Source organism: Osmia lignaria, chromosome 4, assembly GCF_051020975.1.
Source record: "Osmia lignaria lignaria isolate PbOS001 chromosome 4, iyOsmLign1, whole genome shotgun sequence".
Lineage (NCBI taxonomy): Eukaryota > Metazoa > Arthropoda > Insecta > Hymenoptera > Megachilidae > Osmia > Osmia lignaria.
Window position 1 is genome coordinate 4,389,889 of NC_135035.1, and position 22,473 is coordinate 4,412,361.

Below are 22,473 nucleotides of genomic sequence, written 5' to 3' on the forward strand. Positions count from 1 at the left end.
TCCGATTTATGTCAAAACCAAACCTCGGCTCCAGGTTTTGCAAGAGGGATCACCATTTTATTCGCCTTATGCAGCGTCCCATTATACGCATGTATCGCTGCACCCAAGGCCAAGTCCCACATATTTTCAGGGAGTTTGGAACCATACGTATATGCCTTCTTCTGTATGATCTGGTTCATCTGTTTTGCCACACCATTATGTTCCGGCGTATCCGGACTAGACAAGTGATGTTCTGTTTCCAGTTTGCCTAACTCGTATAGAGTACATCCACCTGTATATTCCGTTCCTTGATCTCTTCTCAAATATCACAGGGAAATATCAGAAAGAACGGCACCACAAACGACGCGACAGTCCACCCATCAGCACAGAACAGCAACAACATCGCAACATCCGACACGCAGAACAACTAGAGCGATGGCACGACAGCAATAACGGGGTACAACAAAGAACAAAGGGAAACCTACAACACTGGGCGAAACACATAGGCAACAGATAACGACAACCAGACGACTGACGGCACCCCGCAGGACAACAATCAATCTCGCTCTGGTGACACGGGGCTGCGCCCGAGAGGGTGCGGTGAGAGCAGAGCGAGTGGTGAAGGCAGCGCAAGCCGCGGCACCAAACACAAGCGTGATTCCACGCCTGCCCGTAAGAGACTGAGCCATGCGCTGACGACCCCGCCTCCCCGTGGCCCCCGCTGGACAACGTTTGGCCTGCCTAAACGGCTAAGTGGGTCGTTTCCCGTAAGGGACAGTCTACCTCTCTGATGATCCTTGAGTGGTGAAGAGGGGGTTTTTCCAAGCCCACCGCTCACAACACCTACGAGCGTGACCCTTTGCAGTGGTACCAACGCTCCCCTACACCGCCGATATAAGCGAAAGCTTCGGTACGGCAGAGCAGGCGGCTACGCCGCCCACCCGGACGCTCAATCCCGACAATAACCTGTTCTTAAATATCGGATCACAAAGATGCCGTTGGGGCCTTGCAGCCAGCTCCAGCGGTGACATGTGCCAACCCCTCCTCCTCGTGATGTGGTCCGGGCACCGGTTTACCGGTGGCAAACGGGGCTGTGGCTGTGGACGTGAAGCGCCTGGTGGGTGTAGCTGGGAGCCCACTCAGGTTAGCTTGTTAAGGGGGAGGGTCAAGTAAAATGAAAAAATTCCACCTTTTTTTTTTCTTGCTTAGAAAATTAATTTACTATCTGGAGAATGTTCTCTGAAAGTTTCAAACCGAAATTCGAAGTGTAAGTGTACCTACAACGTCGTTAAAGTGACACGCTCCGAACGGTGCGGAGCAGAGATATCCTGTTTCGCTACATCCAGACATGCAGAAGTCCATTCTTCCAATATACATCGACTTCTGCCGCGATGATTTGCTTGAGAGATGCTTAGGTGGCTACACGCAAAACGCAAACGAAAGTTTTAACGCTACTGTGGCGTCTAGCCCCTAAGCATCTAAACTGCGGCTCAAAAATTATTAAAAGTGCTGCATTTTTGGCTGCCGGTATGTTCAATGAAGGTTACATCTTCGTTTTACAAGTTATGAACGATTTACAACTGCAAATCGGGCTGCAATGTAAGCAGTTTGCTAATACGTATGACGTACTGTACGCGTCTGCTAAGTTGAGACTCCTAAGGAATTGGGTCTGATTGGTCGGAGCTAGATGGGCCAGACTTAGACACGCACACTTATACAGTTGACCCACACGCATTCTCGCTATTCGCTCTCTAGGTTACAACTACTAGTAGAAACTACTACTACTACTACTACTAGACGAGGGTTCGAGGTGAGGATTAGGCGGAGCGTTTCACACCTCGAGTCTCAACTTAGTAGACGCTTACAATACATCGTATTAGCAGTCAGGAGCGCCGCAGCCGAAAGAGGACAAAAGAGGCAAGAACTGCTTGAAAAGAGAAACAGCAGGCTTTGCTAAGCAAATTTCAAGAAGAAGAGGGTTTACTATACAGCCCTGGCATCGCTGATTAACCTCACATAAGCTGTAAGTTTCGTAAAAAACTATTTTTCCTTCCGCAAACTTTAAACGCGTTTATCTCAAAACACAAAATTTTACGGGCCGTGCAATGTAGCTCAGCTATTTCTCAACCGATTCTTATGAAATTTGGCACGAATATTCCTTAATATATTCTCCTTTGCATGAACCTAAAGGCTTGTTTTTAAATTGAAAGAAACAATGTTTATAACCATTTATATATAACAAAATCTGGTGATTTTTCTTCAAAGTGGCGCAGAATTTTTAATTTTTGAAATTTTTTTTTACATTTAGGTTCATGCAAAGCGTATTATCATATTTTAACGAAAAACTTTGGAATTTTTGATTTCAGACAATTACAGCGACCTGTAGGCTGCACGGCGCATTCTCGATAAGCAAACTTCAACCGACTGCTGCTCCTTCATTTTTCAACATTTTTACAATCATAAAATTTATATATATTCTTTAAATGCTATATAATAACATGCCGTTGACCGTTTATAAAAAAACATTATACCCTCTTCGCAATAAATTCGAGAAGAAACGCCTGTTTACTTGACCCTCCCCCCTTAAAAGTAAGAGCGTTCTAGAGCAAAACTCCTTACACGCCGACGAAGAGTTTGGCGCTGGGTCTTCCCCCCGTACGATGATTGGCTTGCCATGAGTGGAATTGCTCCGGCCCGTCGCTCCTTTGTATGGAGGTAACGCTGGGAGTGGATCGAAACTAGCGCTATGCGCCCTTTAACACCACCGGTATAAGCGGAAAGCTTCGGAACGGCAGAGCGGGTTCCAAACCCCACAAGGCTCTTCATCGACAATCACCTGTTCTCAAATATCATACCTTTAACATCACATCCCAGCAAATATCTACTCATTTAACAGACATCTCAAAATAACAGCCTGTCTCACTCGTCGCTCTCATCGAAAAAGCCATTGCTAGTCGAGAATAATCATTGACATAAGTAACTATCCCTTTGGAAAGGTTACAGTACTTATCGCACCCATAACGTCCGAATGTATGATTTACAATAGTCTGTCAGCTTTATGCCTAATTAATTTAAACGCTAGCTTCTTATTCTTTGAAGTTGCATACACCTCGCAAATCAAATCCAAGTCAGCGCTGCTCAATACCTTATTTTCGGAAAGTTGCCTTTGCAGTACCTTCAGATAGGTTATCAACTCATGTCCCATCCTAACACATCACAACATAGCTCTGTTGTCCTCGGTAAATTTCCCCTGGCTCTCAATTCAGGCATTTCGCTGTCCATCAACTCAATACACGGTATTTTTCCGGGATTCTCCAGCTGTTTATCCCACACGGACTCATCAAACCTTGGACATATCTACTCACCTTTCTCCTCGTTGTCATTGTCCACAGTCTGAAATTTCTCATCGCTCTGTACATTCTCGTTCTTTTCCGATTCTTTTTCTGCACTTGTCTCCTCCACTCTAGTTCCTTCATTTCGCTTTTTCTCATCTCCTTCAACCTCTCTCTTCTCATTCACATCACCCCATCTAGTATCACTTCTCATTGTCACACTTCTAGTAATGCATCGAGAGTTCTGATTGACATTTTCAGTCATCAAGCGAGCCACCATCTTATTTTTCTTCTCAATCTCATCCTTGTCACAACCTCCAGAATTTGTTTCCAACTCCACTATCTAGTACAGTCCTTCGTAGATACTATACACAAACGTTCTTTTCAATGATAGTAGATTTTCCACTAGTGAGTTCACAAAGATCACTTCCTCCAAAATCAAGTTTTCATTATCTCTTGTCCATCCTGTTACTTTACCTATACCTTCCGCTTTCAAATTTCCCACCGAATCATTATTCGCACATCTAATAATATTATGTTCGCTCTTATCAAGCCCACGAAGAACCAGTTTGGAGTTTGTCAGATGCTCAGTTGCCCCTGAATCTACCAGAAATTTCGCTATCTATTTTGAATCCTTCCTACAGTCATTCCTCTCTATGTATATTTTCCGTACTGTCATGGGCAGTCGCGTCTAAGGTGAATTTTCTGATCGACTTTACTTCTATTTCCTGTGTTCTTACACCATAATCTCTCTCGTCTAATGTTTCCTCCTTTATTCCATGACCGACTGTAATCAGGATCTGGTCTATTTCGCTTCACACTCTTATTATTTTCCACATCACTCTCCTTTCTATTATCTCATCTACCAAAAACGACAGCCTCCCCGATTTCCATGGAATCAGGTCTTCTAGAAACATAATTATTTACATACCTCATCACTCTCACCCCTCCTTATCCCTCTCATCTCGGGTCGGAGTACAGGCACTTTGCTACATGGTGTTCAAACCTTCCGCATCTATAACATTCTCTCGCTCCTGGCGGGATGGGGTAATTTTTGCCTATATGACCATTGTCATCACACTTGAAGCATCTTACATGCTTTCGCAGGGGCTCCCCAACCGCCAGAGCTACGGGCTGGCTCGGACTTCCGGCTGCTCTTTCTGCCTGGGACTCAGTTCTTCTCATCTCTTACGCTGAGTTGTCAAGAGGAAGTTCACCGACTGTATCTGAGGTGCACTCGTCACTACAACTTTATAAAACGCGTTTCTCTTCTCATCCTCCGAGATCGGTTGCTCATTTGGAATATTATCATAATTACATAATATCTCTTCAAACCGATCCAAAAACTCTACTATCTTTTCTTTACCGGCAGAGAATTTAATGCCATACAGCCGTTGTCTCAAACTAGTCAAAGTCAAATTCACCTGACACCTTTTCAAATCACGGATCTTACTCAACAGTTCTACCGAATCTTTGATGTTCACGATTTTCCTATGATAACTCTCATCTATCTTATTGATCATTATGTCCCTAACTCTATGTTTGTGTTTTTCCTTCGTCTCCTCGTCATATTTTGAACTAGCCTGTACCGTTGAATCTATTACGTATAACAAATCGTCAGACCTCAATTCCTACGCCAATTAATCCATAAAGTGTTCTAGTTTAGTTTGACTCGTCAGCTTATAGTCCCGTCTCGAGCCCGAGTCCCTACTCATTACTTCCACCTTTATTGTTTCTTTCGGTCTGTCGTCTTTTGTATTCTCTAGTTTTTCCAGCAGCTGTTCTATTCCTAATTTTCTAAACTCCGATGCAACCGCTCTCGCAACCTCATCTCTACTATTCGATCCCTCACACTCAGTCGTCCCATTCCGCTTCTCTCTATCAGCATAAAATCTACTCAGGTAATCAATGTTGTTCCCTATCACGTCCAAATCCACTTCTCGTCCGGCAGAAAACAGCTCAACATTACTAGTGCTTTTGTGTATACATACCTTAGTTTTTCTTGTCTCAATTTCTTGCCGTTCTCGTCTCCACGTTTCTCTTTCTCGTTCAAGTACCTCTTTTCTTCTCTTCAAATCCTTCTCCTTTTCTTCAAACTCTTCTCGGCTCGTCTCACTCTTTCATTCGTCTCACTCGTCATCATTGCTCTCCGTATTTAACAATGTAAGGTTGTATATCTGTGACATGACTGAATATTGGTTCAGCATTTTCCGCTGTTTTTGCATCAGCTTTTCCAGACGCTCCACGCTCTCCACCTGTCTCGTCTCGTTGGACTCCTCCGCTGCGGCCAGAGTGCACGTCATTTCTTTTATTGCAGTCACCACAGCCTCACACACCGTGGCCACTGATCTTTTTGTATTGGCATTCTCTCTTCTAACTTCTACAATCACTTCTCATCTCTTCAATCTCTTCACTCAGCTCATCTCCTATGGTCTTTATATCATATCTCTTATTTCCTCATCTACTTTGTCTCTCTTCTCAAATTCGCCATATCCCACTCTCCTCGGACTCTTCTGACAACTCTTCCTTATCATACACTTCAGCCGCAGCGCTCATCTCTTCATCTCTACTCATCTTTCTACTCGACTTCTCGTGTGTGATTTCCACATCATGGACGGGGCCGTCCGTTAGAAGTCTTCCACCAGTCTTTTCAACCTGGTCGACTGCTTTCGTCGCCATTGACTCCTTTAGTTTTTCCATGGTACTCTTATCTGTGTAATTTCAAATAACAGCAGTAAACCAGTCTTTTACAAGCTTCAATCTGTCACACCGAACATCAAGTGCTACCAGATCACGGACAGACTAGAGATCAGATGCAATGAATCATCAAAATTGCATTCACGCTCATGCCCCATCAGATCAGATGACTAAAGCACAGCATCTGCCCATCGAATCCAGAATCAGCCCACTTTAGATTCCCGTGACTATTTTGTCTCAGATGACGGATGATTTCTATTTCACTTTCTCACATCTCTTTTCTATAAGGTAGGATGCAGTGGAACTTCAACACCGCATCTAGGCCCATGCCCTGCCAGATCAGATGACAAGCGCACAGCATTTGCCATCTCCTCTGTGACCAGAACGTTTTAGAATTGTCCAGTTTCAGTAACAGGATCCATAAGCCTAGTGGTCCGGAGCCCCACTTCAGCTGTTATGGTAATTTGAATTCAATTTTTCTCACTCATCGACTCATCTAATGGGCCTCTCACACACATTTCAATTTTATACTGTACAGTTTCAATCCTTGCATTTCACATTCACTTACACATGTGTAAAGAATTGTAACATACCTGTCTTATACACTTCTCCAGACTCTGACACAAAATACACACTCTTCTTATCATGCCTCACTACCACTCTCTCCTCCTTGTGTTTCTCGTCCAGGGCATACATCGCTACCTGTGTTTTCAAAAATAGCAGGAGTACAGAACTTTCTGCAAACAATTTTAAGATTATGATTCTCATCAATACTATCATTCAATATATCACATTCACAAATACCATCACATGGTTTTATATTTACAGTAATAGATTCAAAGAACACTACTTTGAATATACTTGATTTAGTTGTTTACAAACCAACTGTTCTCAAGAATCATTAAAATTAACACGTCAACTTATCAACATCTCATCTAAAACACGTATACGTATACATTTAAAGCTTATTTAATTGTTATCATACTTCTTATTCTCGCATTTACACCACTCGTCTACACAGTTTTCCTTTCCCATGTCAATGAGGTTAGGAGGGAAGAGGTTGGAGAGCAACCGGCAACCGATAGTCGACAACAGGCGTCCCCGTGTCATTTTTATCTTTCCCGGTTTCTGCAGTAAACCAGGCATGCCTTCAGGTGCGAACCTCTCTCTCCCTCCCTTCTCTATAAGGGTACGTTTATGTTGGAGCGTCGATAAACGATACGGGCGTCGATCATAGCAATGTGAAGTTGTCTTATTATCAGAGCTCTACTATAAACAAACCAGAGATATTTTTTCGCAGCTATGATCGACGCTCCAACATAAACGTACCCTTACACGGCTTATAACTGTCACATGTGTTTACATCTTCACTATCGACCACGTCTTTGCACTGTGATGCCGCCATCTTGTCTTTCACTTCTTTACCGATTTCGTTGCCCACGTGCTCGCAACCGTTACTAAACACCGCCATCTTGTCTTTTCTTGTCCCTTTGTTTTCGTCGAGCACGTGTTCATTCCTGCTTCTGGGCACCGCCATCTTGACTCTACGCGTCTCTTTATTTTCTCTTTCTCGCACATTAAGACATATCAACGCTTCACACTTCTAACAGACACGGCCATTGCGTGCTTTTGCGCGTCATTTCTATTAACATCTCATCTATGCCTTTTTTAGTTGCGATAGATTGCAGGTTCGAAAGGGGCAAACCACGCAGAAACCACCAGTCACATCTCACTTTTATTCTCATCTCTACACAACTCATCTCACTCTTCACCTATGCATTTTGTATTATTATTTGTTCTTACCTTTAGTCTCTGTTTCTGTCGCCTTACCTTTGCCCATAAATTCATCGCTTCTGTGGGCCATTTCAACCTGTCTCTAAATTCCAAAAATTTCTATTTATGCGTTCTCTTCCAATTGTACTTTCACTTTTCACTTTTAATTAATTCTTTAATGTCCAGAACCTGGGCCCATAACCTGTTGGGATATTGGGAGTTCTGGACGAGTGAATTACAAAACGCAGAGTATACTTTAATTACATATCTATATTTGAACTATTTCTATTACAAAAGTGTAAGTCGCATCTCGTCGCGTCAAGACTCGTTACGTAAGTATATGCGTCCAGCGCGTAGCGCGGACCTCGCTAGTTGCCTAGATGGGAGAAAGACAGTGGAGAGGGAAAGAGCGAGGAACGATTATTTCTAACAATAATAATATTTTATTCAAAATATACAAAACATTCGTTCAAAATTGTTTCGCGGTAACATTTTTCCTACCAAAAGTTCTTCGTAGCTAGTTTTAAATTGACACCTCCATTGTTAGAGAACAAGTAAGAGTACTGTCGGCAAGATTTGCCGTTTCAGCAGCAGCTGAAATAAGAATTTGTACATATTCAATTATACAGAAATCAACATTGGATACATTAAAAACAAGGCGATACTTACATATCACCAACCTAGCTAAACGCAAGGTGCAAAATAAAATTCTTGCCTTTCTTCTCAGCCAGCTGTATTTCAGGGCTAACTCGTTGTCTAAAATTCAGGACAACACCCTTTTCACAAATTGGTAGTTATTTGTCCCCATCCCCTGTTTTTGATAATTCCTGAACCTGGAAGTAAAATATTGTTTGTAAATTATGAAAGATAAAAGCTGTTCGGTATATCAGTATCTTGCTTACTTTGCTAAGAAGGTTTCTAATTGCAGCACATCTTCTTCCCGCGTAAGGGAGAACTGCAGTCCTTCATATTTCGTGTACAACGAGACTGACTGTTCCGCGACAGGGACAACTTTTTGCGCTAATTTAAGCTGTTGCATGTCAGGCGTCAAATCCATCAATAATCCGTAGATTAGGTGGTTTTGTTTGATTATTGTTTCGAGGTAACGTACTTTTTCGATGCAGCTCTGACACTTCCCTGAATCATTGCATCCTATAACAAGTTGTTTGTTAGGTATTACAGTTCTTGAAATACATTTAATCATGTTTAGAAATTATGTAAATGAATTAACTCACTGCTACTGCTGGGACCTGCGGTGGCTGTTACTATGAGAGCTGCATTCCCTGCTGCACTGTCACCGACCGTTGCAACTACAAATTGTAGAGAAAAGAATTACATGCACAATTGGAATGATATGTTTTGTAATGCCGTAGTCACATATGTACTTTCCGTTCTCCCTTCCAGCATCGGTGGAGGCGAGCGAAAACTCAGGGAACCACTATCCGATGATTCCTCACTCTCCGACGAGACGAATCTGCGAGTCCTTTTTCGTCTTTGAATTGTCTCAACCTCTGATTGAAGGTCGCTGGTGTCCTCGGCTACCCTGGCTTTCTCCCTTGCTTTGCCATAAGTATATGGAAATATGAAATAGCATGTTATAGTGCTTGCACGTTTATGTTATCTAACAATTTTAACTTACCAAAGATCCTGTGCTTAAAAATTTGAATTGTATGAGTCGGCCAGGATGAATGTTAAGTTGGCAACATTAAAGTCTTTTTTTTATTCATAGTTGGTTAAATTGTTGTATGCTGCCGAAACGGAAATAAAATAATTACCTGATTCTCTAATCATGGCGGAAAAGAAAAAAGGATTACTTGTGTGTTACTAAATCAAAATCCTTGTCCATCTACAAAAATACCTGTTAGGTATATTCAAAATTTGTATTTGTCGCGTACTCTCTCGAACATTCTAACGTCTGGGGTATAAAAGTGTAACATCCCACAGGAAGAAGAATAAATAAAAAAAAAAAAACCTATCATTATTAATTATTAAAAAATATATTTATTTTTTTAGTTTTTATACAATCAAAATTATAACACTTCGATTCTGATCGTAGTCCGACACGGATCTATGATACGATTACTACGTAGGTTTCCAGTAGCTTAGATTCTTTTGTCGGCGAGGCGGCAAAGGTTCCGCGTCAGACCCGGAGCGCTCGACCACCGGTTCGCAGCGGTTCTCATACGTGTCAGGTTCGCTACCAAGCTTAACGAGCGAGCGAAAGCCGAAGCTCCTTGGATGCGGCCTATTAGCACACTGGCTCTAGAGCGACGATACCGTCCTGCAGTGTTCGCAACCAAGCTTAACGAGCGAGCGAAAGCAGAAGCTCCTTGGATGCGGCCTATCAGTGACGGCTAAGTTGCTCAGAAATCGTACTGCGGCCGAACGGGTTAGCTCCTACAGTGTCGGAACGGATCCACGCCAACTCCCCGACAATCGAACAATTTATTTGAATAAATTTTATTTTATAAATTCAAGTTATAGATTTAGAATTTTCATAATCGTATCTAGAGACGCGTTCACTAATCAATTAAATTTTTCTTTGTATTTTATTTTAGGTCTTCACTATTTTGTTATTTTTCTTTGTATTCTTTTTTATATACAGGGCGCACTCATTGTAACTAATATAATTAATTTTCCTTTTGTATTTCAAGAACAGGGCGCAACATTTGTACACTGATTACACTAATTCTTTATATTATTTTCATTACTTACATTTTTATATAACTCAAATAATTACTTACCTTTTCTTTTTATACACATATTATAAACAAACACATTACATTTTTTCTTGAATAAACACTCATTACGATTTTTGAGAAAGGAATTAACGTTGGATTTCACTCCTTTACCGCGCACCACCCGAACCTATGATCCCTTCATTATTTTGTTATTTACGAGTCGCCTTCTCATAGGGAACCGCTCTCCCTACGCGGTCGGTGCAGTAGCGTACTCGCGATAATAATTCCCGGGACGTTACAAAAGTGTAAACACCGAGCACAGTTCAAGTTCAGTTGAAATCCAACTACCATGACGGGTAAACATCCATGAGAGTACCTTTTGTGTAATTTCTTTATATATGTATATATATATATATTTGTGTGTATTAGTAGAATAAACGTTTCTTTCGTTCTTTTCTTTAACCTGTCGTGCATTTTTATCTGCGCAAACAATACCTAAGCTAAAAAGACTTTTAATAGTACTAAAATATTAACAAACTAGCAGGTTATGGGCCCAGGTATTCGAATCAGTTCCACTGAACTCAAAAGTAATCATTTCTAAGTGCAAAGTGTTGTGCAATAAGTGACGCCATGGCCGAAGAATCTGAGATAAATAGCATTCAAAAATTAAAAAACCATGCTACATATCCCATGTGGGAACTTGAAATAGAAACCCTTTTTGAGGGCAGAAATCTGCTGGAAATAGTTGACGACACGGATACTCCAACTGCCGATGCATCCGAAAAGGTTAAGAAGGAGTGGAAGACAAAGGATGCAAAGGCAAGAGGATTTATATTAAGAACCATAGATCCAGCAATAAAAGTTCATGTTCTCACTAAGAAGACCTTGAAGGACATATTCGACGCGCTCAAGAAAATCTACAAGAGAGATACGGCACAACCCAAGCAACAATTGATGACCGAGTTTCTCAACTTCAAATGGAACAAGAACGTAATTTTTATGCAGAATTTAAGCTCCATAAGAAACATGGCTTTCAGATTAATAACTGCAGAAGAAAATATCAGTGACGACATGATAGTGATAAAAATATTGTTGAGTGAAGAAACTAGCAATGAATTCACCGGCTCCAACCCTTTAATTGCGGCTGTTAAGCCATTTCTGTGCAACGGTGGCCAGTGGCATAAATCCCTTCGAATCCATGTTGACGGGATAGCCTCGTCGGTACCGTCGTCCACAAACCGCACGACGCGACGGTCCAAGTTTTGGCCGACATATTTTGTCTTCCTAACAAATCTTCGGCGAGATCACTTTTTCATACTAAGAGTACTAATAATTACTAAATGATAAACTAAAAGATGAACTAAAATGATAAAGGTAACAAAAAAAGGCTATTTTATGTTGTGAATAAATGGAAACAAATGGGCGAAAAATTATCAATTGGTATGAAACAAAAGGAAAATGACAAATTCTTCTACAAGTTGTAATTTGACAGATTTATAGTTAACAACTCCGAAGTCGAACATTTCAGAAGGTCCTAAATGTGGTTCTACTAAAAAAATACTCAACAGTGACCATTTACTTGGTTGTGTATAAAAATCTGTTGTAGTTAAATATTTTCGACCGATTAATTTATATTCATTGTTTACTTCAACTGCATTTTGCATAAGAATGATACTATCGTCGCAAAAACTGCAGCAGTTGTTAGGATCGGTAGTTTTTAAAATGAAATTGTTAAATAGAATCATTTCAAATTGCTTCGAGACTAACATATCTCCTATTAATGGAACATCGAAATGTTGATTTTTTTAAATTGGGTATTCTATGTTTCGACTTGTTTCTGTGTTAAGGAGATTACATTTTTTTAAATGTCTTTTAACTATTTGTTGTAAAGCTTTTTTACTAATAGATTTCAATATACTCTGTAAAAAATTTTCAAACGGAAAACAACCAAAATCATCAGCTGGTCCATGTCACTTAACATCTTCTGCGATGTGCGACAAATTGTGAATATTGTGAGATATATTTTCAGATCCATATAGTATTTTAAATGTTGTAATAAAATGTTCGAATAACTGTGACGCGTAATCGATATGTTCGAAATTCGAAATACCTGGAATTTGTTAATATAGTCAATCCTACGTGCAGCGAAAGAAAATTTAAAAAATTACTGGACCAGTGTAAAATAACAATTGTCGAAATTCTGTCGCTTACCATCTTTTTACTTTATATAGAGAACGAGGTTTTCTATTAAATTCTATGGGAATACATTTCCGGAGTTCAGTCAAGGTGTTAGATATGTTCAATACTTTGGCATTGGATATTTTGGTTGAAGGTTTACCACAACACCACAAATTAACCAGTAATTTCTTTGTTACGCCCAGACAAACAAGTTGCATATAATCTAACGGAAAGCTATCTATCATACCGATTCCCGAAATATGTTCCAAAATTGATGACCCCGTATGATGGTCTTCTTGCAATTTTAATCTACACTCAGAGTCGGTTCTTGAGCGAATTTTCCTCACATCAGGAAAACATATTCTATTTTCTATGAATTCTCCTTCAGATTGACACTTGGTGCAAGAAAAATAGCCTGTATGCATTTTCACGCATTTAATTGAGGCTTTAACGGGAGCATCAGGTATAAAAGATTTATTTATTAAACGATACAATTTTCCATTCATTAAAAATCCGTTATTAATGATATTTATTGCCACCTGCACAAAATCACTTAAAAAATTATTCATATCTTTGGGTTTCTCATAACCATGGTAAATACCAACCATATCTACTATATTTTTATGCCCTGCAATGCTACATAAAATCGGATAAACTTCGCTACTTGAACTTTTAGATAGTGGCAATCCGTCAATATTAATATTAATCTGAATTGTATTGTTAATAAAATAATTTTTATCAAAAAATACAACCGACTTCGAGATGCGCTAAAAAGTGTAAAATAATTTCTATTTCATTTATACCATTACTCCACAGCTATTCATAAAACCTATTTGATTGTTAAATAGTATATTAAATGCATTTCCATCTTTTCGGAGGCGGCGTAAAATGAAAAACTTTTTTTCTACTAGGATGATCCTAGTTCAAGAGTCAGCAACCTATGACAAATGACCCACTTGATAATTTCAAGTAAACAATATTCCAGGGTGAATCAACATATTGATAAAATTTGATTGTTAAATAGTATACTAAATACATTTCAACCTTTTCGGAGGCGGGGCAAAATTAAAAATATCCGAATAAATGATACTGCCAATAACAGTTCGATTGCGATATGGCGAACTTGGTAATTAATAAGTCGTAAGAAAAGATACGGAACATTATAGATACGGCTGAGAACATTAGTAATTGTAACGATTGTATCAGAAGTTAGCAACATTTCTGATGTACATACATGTAGTTAATCTGCAATGGGTATGTTGATTCCCATGGAATATTGTTTACTTGAAATTATCAAATGGGTCATTTGTCATAGGTTGCTGACTCCTGAACTAGGATCATTCTATGTAATAGAAAAAAAGTTTTTTATTTTACGCCACCCCCGAAAAGGTGGAAATGTATTTAGTATACTAATATTTAACGATTAAATAAGTTTTATTAATAGCTGTGAAGTAGTTCACATCATAATTTAGCGCATTTCGAAGTCGGTTGTATTGTTTGTTAAAAATTATTTTATATCTAAATTACAATATATCATATTCCATTCAATAAGTTCAATTATTCTAAACAATCGTTCGCCCAAAGTGATTCATGTTTGTAACAAACAGCCCTATTAAGTGGACACCTACAATAACAATGTGGAATTGTTTTATGGTATTAATGGTGTCGATACGTGATATGTATGTAGTATTTAATTGAAAGTAATCGCTACCTCCGCGCATTATTGACGGTCGCAACATTAACCTTGAAGAGAATAGATTGACTGTTGAAAATGGTCCGATGTCGTTAGCGCAGCGATGCCGATAAATGTAGAAAATTTATATGAAGAACGCGATTATCACTTTGACGCTTTAGTGTGATCCAAATGTTTTTATCTGCACGATGATTATGCATGACGATTTCTTGGGTCTCGTTCAGTGTATCAGATCATCCCATAAACTGGCATCCCGTAAACTCGTACCTGATCTCATGGTAACGTACAATGTAACTGCTAGATACCCTTACATCGCGATTGTACAGATTTATATATAAGCAAAGGAAAAAGTGGCCAAGAAGAATTACAGGTGTTTGCGCATGGGCACATCAAACGGTGCTTTTCACAAGACTGCCGAGAGAATCGATAAGAAACACATGCTCCACGCAGAGTCACGTAACTTTGTAAATATTTCTTCGCTCACTCTTGCTTGGCCTCGCATACTATCCAGTTCAATAAGAATTGGAGCAGGATCAAAAGGTACATGATGATGCCACCCACGACCTGCAAAAGAGTTTTGTTCTAATTTAATTGAATGGAGAGGAATTTAAACTAAAGCTTTTGTCCTCAGCTTTGCCTCCTTTACTATATACTGTACAGGGCAAATTAAGGGCAATCTTACCTCTGCAAGAAGCGATGCGTTTATATCGAATATTTTCGCTGAAAACGTAGTGTCACAGTGTAGTAATTGCAGCGAGAAAAGCTCCAGCTGCAATTCAATAGAATTTATAAGCATCTTTTGAAGATTCGATGAATTTATAGCTTACCTCGCGTTTCACCGACAAATCGGTCGCTCCGCTAAGGGCATCGTGAAGAGTAGTACGGATTTCTTTGGCTTTATTAGTCGCCGTTTCACACGCCCAAATCAACGTAACAAATTTTAAAAAATTATATACGATAGGAGGAATATAGGGCCAGTACCAAAAGTGTAGATTTTTCCGACCTATTTCCCCACCGCTGACCCGTACTAAACAGAAGTACAAATCAAAAGTAACAACAATAAAAGTCTTTACAGCTGTTACTATGAGTAGCGTGATAAATATTTTGTTCAGTAATTGTAGAATATCGGTGACCTGCAGGTATTTCCCCTCTAAATTCTTCAACTTCATCAGCAACGAAGCAGTCCTCTGTTTGTGGCGCAGAAATGTCTTGGTGATGGGGTTTCGAAGTTTATCAAGATCTTCGTTGATTTTCATGAAGCATGCTTTTAAAACGCATGCCGAATTAATGTAGAACATGTCCATGATAAAGTTCACCAAGACCATGAATAGAGCGGTAAAATTTTTCACTGTCATAAACGTGAATCCATTTTTAAAGCAATTGAAGACATGACTTGAGAGAAATAAAAATACAAAAATATCCTTTGAATGAACGAATATCGCCATGTCGTTGAAGTCCTTTGGTGCGACCATGGAGGACGCCTCAGTGAGCTCCTGAAGAAAGCGCAGTATCGCTTTATGTTGCCCGTACGTTAACAAGACAGCGTTTCCACACATGATGAGATACGAACTCTGATACAGTTTCCTTGGTAGAGTACTGGATGCCGGTGAGGTCAAATCAATTTCATATACCATATAGAATACCGCGATCAGAAACGTGGCCAAAATGGTCATTGAATAAATGACACGAATTCTTGAAAAGGTATATCCTGAAGAGGCACATTTGAAAGGAAAAATTCCGAATATATTTGCGATGAAATAGCAAGGGTATACCAGCGAAATGAAATCTGTGGCGTGAAATAGTTTCCATTTCTTGTTCTCCTTTAATTCTGTCATCCTCCCAGCTTCAGACATCGATCTTTCGCAACTTGGAAAGTTACAGAGAAAAAAAATTTGATGTTACTCACAAAAATAGTCTGTCTGACAGACTCATAGAAAAAAATTTCGTTATAAAAATGGTCAGACTGTTTGTGTTTTCAATAAACTCGAGATACTGATGTTTAATCATCCATGTAGGACGCTTGAACGATACTCTTGATATTAGAAAATTGCATGATATTAAAAAACAAATTGCAATAAGATAATACATAACGTGAATAAATAATTTGTTGCATAGTTTGCTTTTAGCATAATTAAAAGTGGTTGTTACGTTGCGACGTGCGTCGCGTGTCGGACGGCGGCGCAACGTACAAAATGAAAAATTGATAAAAATTAATTTGGAAGTTAATTATCTATGCGCGGTAGAGAAAGATATAAGCGCTGCCACCAGTCCCAAGTGTTTCTGACGGTCGCTTTCGCGATCGTCCTCTACGTTTGGAACAATTAAAAAGTCAGTAAAATCCAATTAACGATCCTGTTGCTGGGTTCGTTGATACTTTGGTCCCAGACCGGCCCCTCGATTAAATTTATGCTATGTTGGTAGGCGTGAAATATGAGATGGAAGTGTTTGGTGTTTGAATGAAATTAAACAGAATTTTGAAACAGATCGTATAATTCCAAAAATAAGTAAAATATCAAAAATAACAACAAGGGATCTGTATAACTGATGTATGAGTTTTCAACAATGTGTACGTGCTGTGAGAAAATATAATATAAAGAGATGGATTATATAAAATATATGATTTAGTAGCGGATATCAAAAACTACATTAGATTGAACAATGTATGGACATATTAGTTTAGATTCGGACGACGATGAAGCGCTTAGATTTTAACGCGAATATTAATGCAATAGTTTCGCGACTTCAATAGTTTATAATGAGAGATCGAACCTAGCGGATAGAGTCCTGATACTACCAGGACCAGACGGTCTTATAGGCTGTCTCTCTCTTTTCGATGGTTGAAAATTGCATAAAACGGAAAACAAAAACACTTATTGATACCTGAGTTTATGATGCGGTACGATCTAGTGGGAAACGTCCAGGACAGCGGTCACGTAGATCGCCCGTTTTGCCCCACGTAAACCAGATTGTCTTATTAAAAAAAGAGAATAAACAACTTACCAAAGTCGATGTGAAATAGTATACAATATATTATATAATTGCTTTGGTAGATTCGGTGATGCTGTCTGGAAATCTGGGAAACGAGGAAGGATGAGAACTTGTCACACGCGCACTTTCGCGATCACAATTGGCCTAGTTACGATGTTACAATTAAAAACGATTATCAACCCGGTATTCGATTATACAAAATTACAACACGACGCGAGAAAACAGAAAAATAATTTATACGAAACGAAACACGATTTAAAACGAAAGAAAAAGATAGATAATTGAAGAGTATGAAGATTTTACGTATTTGTTTGAGTCTTTGCCGCGAAACGCGATTCAACTTTAATTAACGCGAGTACGTCAACAACTCTGTCTCTACGCGAACACGGGCTCCCCGTCACGTACCTTACGATTTTTCGACGAAGAGTGATTTGCTTCAGTTAGCGATATAGTCTCAGGGTTCGACTTACGAACGGTACCCCGCGTAGGGATATCATTTAGCAAATCATAATACGCGTTGAAGGAGAAGGCCCACCCGTTCGTCATGACGTTGTTGGGATCCGGGTGAAGAACGATCGCTTTTAATGTATAAAAGTTTATTCGAGTTGTTCTCTATGTCACGCCGAACTCAACTACAGTAAAACCTGGATAAATGCAACCAAGATTGGGACCCAGTGGTTGCATTTATCCAAGCGAGGTGTCGAATCTCGGGTTACACGCGACAACCAGCCAAGCGTGAACGTAGAAAGAGACAGACAGTGGTGGAAAGAGAGAGGTCCGATGATGAAAGGAAAGAGCCGAAACGTAACGGTGTGACTAATACTAATTCAACTATAAAACTTTTTTATTTTTGACTTTTTTTTAATGAAACTTTTACCAGCGGATTGGTGACATTTTTCTTATTAAAATGATACCAAACACGATATAGTTTGAATTATAATTACTTGCTAAAGTTGATGTTAAAGGTTGGCGAAAAGCAACAGAGATCGAAATCAAAACCAGTCGCCGTGTCGGCTCTTCAAAGGTTTCATTTATCCAGGCAAGGTGGCGATTCTGGGCATTTAATGTTGCATTTATCGAAGCGAGGTGTCGATTCTGGGCATTTAATGTTGCATTTATCAAAGCGAGGTGTCGATTCTGCGTCCGTATACATGTTTTGTATTCAGCCGACATGCCGATTCTGTGTCCGTACACATCTTTTGTATTCAGCCGACATCATTTACATTCAGTCGTGGTGTCAATTCTATGTTGTTTATTCTATTGCTATTGTTTATAAATATAATTCAAACTATATCATGTTTGGTGTCATTTTAATCAGAAACATCTCACAAATGCGTTAGTAAAAGTTTCATTAAGAAAAAGTTAAAAATAAAAAAGTTTTATCGTTCAATTAGTATTAGTCACACCGATATCACGGTCGGATTATATTACACGGTTTTCTCGTCGAGCGGCTCGGTTCGTCTAGGGGGATCCCCCCAAGTGGAGGGGATAGCGATGTTGCACTTATCCAAGCATTCTTTCGTTGCATTTATCCAGGTTGTACTGTAAGGCTATTTACATGAATATGATATATGCAATGGAACACGACAAGTACTTCGCTCGGTGGTTGAATCTTTATTTCTGTCCTCTGACCTATTGTTAAGGTATATACAGGGTGTCCCAGAACTGGGGTAGGAGCCGAAGAGGGATGAGTGCTGAGGTCATTCTAAACAACTTTTTCCTTTGCCAAAATGTTGTTTAAGGGGGTAGAGACAGGTAATGCAGCGAGGTGACATTACTGGCAAAAATGGGTCTAAAAAGGGGTCCGGGATTTTTCGCTTTTCGTCCTTATATGCGAAGATTTAGGGCTGGGTGAGGGCTCATTCGAAAGAGGAAGGTCCAATGCAGGGCGGTCTGGTCATGGTTCAATGCGATTGTGTTGATATCTAATAATATGAATGTCCAAAGTAAAGGAAGAATCGACAAAATACATCCACAGATTCCAAGTATTTTTTAGGTCAGTAAAACAGTTCTCTGACTCAAACGGTGACCAGACCGCCCTGCATTGAACCTTCCTCTTTTGAATGAACCCCTATTTAGATCAAAATCTTCATACATAAGGACGAAAAGTGTATTCCGGTGAAAGCATTCCCACAGACGAGTTCCGCCATTATCTGGATACTACAGAGCAAGTCACGTGACAAATTTAGTTCAGCTAGTAGTTATAAGGTGACGTCTAAGTAGAAAGGCTGCCGATTTGGAATCGTAGTCAGAATCAAGCGTTAGCTTGGTTACGTCACTCGAACTGTGCTGCGAAGGCAAGCGAAAAAGGCAACATCGCCCGAACGCTGAGTGAGACGCACTACAGTCATGCTGTCCTTTTTCATTCTGAATGTTGAGATTATCCCTTTTCGCTAAGTTTTGACTGCGGCCCGCCTGGATTTTTCACAGCGCCCCATAACCTCGCCCCATTCAAACTATATCGTGTTTGGTACCATTTTAATCAGAAAAATTTCACCAATGCGTTAGTAAAAGTTTCAATAAAAAAAAGTCAAAAATAAAAAAGTTTTATAGTTGAATTAGTATTAGTCACATCGATACGTTTCGGCTCTGTCCTTTTCTACGTTCACGCTTGGCTACTCGTCGCGTGTAACCCGAGATTAGACACCTCGACTGGATATATGCAACGTCTGGGTCCCAATGTTTGTTGCATATATCCAGCTTTTACTGTATTCAGCTTTTACTGTATAGACCGGAGGTCCCGCCATTTATTAGTTCTAATAGTACCATAGTACATTTTTATGCAGAATGTTTCAAGGAGTTGACACAAGTAAAAAGAAATGCAATTCCATTTAAATAAAAAGTGGATTTGCATTTTTTGAGTGCATCGTTGCATTCACGAAGAAAATGAAATCACAGAAAAATAGGCATTATCATACCATTGAACTTTTACATAAACAGCGTTTTCCTATCTCTTACAAAATTCAAGATACAACCCGTCCCAATTGCATGGCGTATCCTGTATACTTTTATTAATTAGAAAACATTTATTTAAAGAAGTTAATAACTTTTTCTAAAAATAATTCTCAGATTGCACGTTCCTTCGGCTCTTCAGAGTAGGCATATATTTTTCAGCAGCGAGGAGTGTTACGGTGCGCTATATAAAATCCACGCGTTTGGTCAGTCAAAATTTATCGCAGCGGGATAATTCTATCAATTGGGTTGAAAGAGGGATCGCACGATCACCGTACATCTCACTCTAAACACGCGCCAATGTTTCGCTTCCGTTTTTTAGGCGTACCGTCGCGATTCCTCTTGCGAGATGAGCGTTTGAATGTGTTTGTAATAAAAATACTTGAGGCGCTGTTGCCTTCCTAGATCGTATTGCGCGCACGCTAGCTGAGAATTAAACCTTTCAAGTTCGTAAAAGACCACGCAAGTGGCTCCACCAGGCCCAACGAAAAAACTGCTGTAATACCGAAGTCCCGAATCGGAGAGGTCACGTGCCGTGTCTACCCCTTAAAAGCAAAAGTGAAAAAATAGAAGTTTAATATGTAGTATGAAAAGCTTAACGTACGCGTCGCTGAATTCTTGCCGCGAAATCGGAAACAGCACCCTCACGACACTGCCCCGCTACGCGGAGGACTTTGCCGAGCAGCTAATTATCGCGATTTCCAATCGGCAACTCTATCTCTAGACGCACGGTCTCCACCTCACGCACCTGCGATTGACCGACGAAGAGTGAAAAATTTCGATCGCGGTCCTCGCCTGAGGGGTTCGTCGCGCGATCGATGTCCTGCGTGGGGACATCCTAGCGAATCGGGGTGCAAAACGGTGGCGTCACGTGCTCTTTGATTGATTGACAGCGCGTGCTAGACGAAATTCTTCTCTCTGGTTCCTTGATCTTGCTTTCTCTCTCTATAGTATCGTCCATTTCCTTCTAACGGTTTCGACGATTCTACGCAGTTGAAATTTCCAGAATGTACGACGGAATTTAAGATAATTTAACTATAGCATAGATTTACCCGAATTAAAATTACTATTATTAACAAAATTAACATACACATTATGCCGAGTGCTAACGGTTGACTCTTTTAACAACTGCTCGCATGGTTTTAACAAAGGGTGCACGATTGAATAACTTTTGCCTCGAGTTAACGCATTTCGCATGTGTATAGCGCATGGAATGGAATGCTTCGATAATTAACAGGTCGTTGTTCAACAATTCAATCCGCGACGATGTAGATTTAGCATTCGGACTTTAGTGTAATCTATTTAAACGATTTTGAATCTGTACGGCGACATTTGTTCGAGAACTTTCTTTCTATTTGAAATTTACCGTTGGGTCCCTTTCGCCAGGCAAATTCTCGGTATTTCTATACAATAGCATTTATTGCCTCGTACGACCCTTGTTTCCAAACAGTCTTCGAACGTTCGCTAACATTCGTTCGCTTTAGCAAAGGTTCTCATGCTTCGTTTTCACACCGTTTAAATATTTAAACATTCATACTCATTTGCGCCTTTACACTATCATTTCATACGCATACGTGGTCATCTTGGACTGACTGGCGCTTGTGCTGGGAGAGGGAGGGTATCTGACAGAATAAGGAAGTATGTAATCATAATCTTTTGTAAGCGCCAAACCAAAATCCCCATCTAGCGGGAGAAAGACGGGATCACGCGATTAACAAGATCGCGTAATATCGGCGAGGGGGGAGACAGTCGACGAAGGACCGTCGAACGGTGTATTCTGAGTTGCATTGAACTTGTCGCAGTGAAGTTGGCTACAAATTCACTAACACATTCACGCCGCGTCGGTGAGTCGATCTCGCCCATCGTCTCACCAACGCAGCGTGGATGTGTTAGTGAATTTGTAGCCAACTTCACTGCGATAAGTTCAATGCAATTCACGAGGGGAACTACCCAAGTGTTACGCTCACTTATTAATGAAACTTTGCCACCTTGTAGAGCTCGTCGCCCTGAACACGCCTATACCCCCTTTTGGGGGCAGACGGCTAATTGTTTAAAAGATATTAACAATTAAAGTTAGTTACTACTTACATTGAGAAGCATGACAAACTAACACACATAAATGCTTAGCTCCGCGGTAAAACGCTTGACTCACAATCTAACTGTCCACGGTTCAAGTCCATGGTTCCGAACTTTTTTTTTC

At 40.0% G+C, this 22,473-nt stretch overlaps 3 protein-coding genes across 9 annotated transcripts; all 3 read right to left on the reverse strand.

The window, feature by feature from the left end:
• Positions 1 to 3,525, reverse strand: LOC143305271 (uncharacterized). Its single transcript, XM_076688137.1, has 4 exons — positions 3,345 to 3,525; positions 3,144 to 3,154; positions 2,878 to 3,026; positions 1 to 294 (listed from the first exon to the last, which is right to left on the reverse strand). Exons 1-4 carry the CDS (start codon positions 3,523 to 3,525, stop codon positions 12 to 14), a joined length of 624 nt encoding a protein of 207 aa, XP_076544252.1. The 3' UTR covers positions 1 to 11.
• Positions 3,526 to 8,244: 4,719 nt separating this feature from the next.
• On the reverse strand, positions 8,245 to 12,671 carry LOC117610889 (uncharacterized). The gene is made up of 5 exons (XM_034338737.2): positions 9,167 to 12,671; positions 9,017 to 9,091; positions 8,684 to 8,933; positions 8,451 to 8,614; positions 8,245 to 8,375 (listed from the first exon to the last, which is right to left on the reverse strand). The coding sequence occupies exons 1-4, from the start codon at positions 9,186 to 9,188 to the stop codon at positions 8,545 to 8,547; spliced, it is 417 nt and encodes a 138-aa protein (XP_034194628.1). The 5' UTR covers positions 9,189 to 12,671; the 3' UTR covers positions 8,245 to 8,375; positions 8,451 to 8,544.
• A 578-nt stretch (positions 12,672 to 13,249) lies between these two features.
• Positions 13,250 to 22,171, reverse strand: LOC117610888 (uncharacterized). Of its 7 annotated transcripts, none has more exons than XM_034338733.2 (5): positions 17,727 to 22,171; positions 17,334 to 17,406; positions 15,161 to 16,199; positions 15,016 to 15,102; positions 13,250 to 14,897 (listed from the first exon to the last, which is right to left on the reverse strand). In XM_034338733.2, exons 3-5 carry the CDS (start codon positions 16,184 to 16,186, stop codon positions 14,814 to 14,816), a joined length of 1,197 nt encoding a protein of 398 aa, XP_034194624.2. In that variant the 5' UTR covers positions 16,187 to 16,199; positions 17,334 to 17,406; positions 17,727 to 22,171; the 3' UTR covers positions 13,250 to 14,813. The 7 variants fall into 7 exon arrangements, with proteins under 7 accessions (XP_034194624.2, XP_034194627.2, XP_034194626.2 ...); XM_034338736.2 differs by having other exon boundaries at positions 15,161 to 16,041; positions 16,106 to 16,199; positions 17,334 to 22,171; XM_034338735.2 differs by having other exon boundaries at positions 15,161 to 16,041; positions 16,106 to 16,199; positions 17,214 to 22,171.
• Between the last annotated feature and the right edge of the window lie 302 nt (positions 22,172 to 22,473).

Bases quoted from the DNA above. Each gene is read 5' to 3' on its own strand.
- LOC143305271 (XM_076688137.1), bottom strand. From the start codon at position 3,525: ATGAGAAGTGATACTAGATGGGGTGATGTGAATGAGAAGAGAGAGGTT. The intron at 295-2,877 runs GTCTGTTAAATG...ATATTTGAGAAG, and splicing joins ACAGGCTGTTATTTTGAGAT to AGATCAAGGAACGGAATATA.
- LOC117610889 (XM_034338737.2), bottom strand. From the start codon at position 9,188: ATGCTGGAAGGGAGAACGGAAA. The intron at 9,092-9,166 runs GTACATATGTGA...TACAATTTGTAG, and splicing joins GCTGGAAGGGAGAACGGAAA to TTGCAACGGTCGGTGACAGT. The intron at 8,615-8,683 runs GTAAGCAAGATA...TTTTACTTCCAG, and splicing joins TTAGAAACCTTCTTAGCAAA to GTTCAGGAATTATCAAAAAC.
- LOC117610888 (XM_034338733.2), bottom strand. From the start codon at position 16,186: ATGTCTGAAGCTGGGAGGATGACAGAATTAAAGGAGAACAAGAAATGG. The intron at 15,103-15,160 runs GTAAGCTATAAA...ATTGAATTGCAG, and splicing joins ATTTGTCGGTGAAACGCGAG to CTGGAGCTTTTCTCGCTGCA. The intron at 14,898-15,015 runs GTAAGATTGCCC...ACTCTTTTGCAG, and splicing joins ACGCATCGCTTCTTGCAGAG to GTCGTGGGTGGCATCATCAT.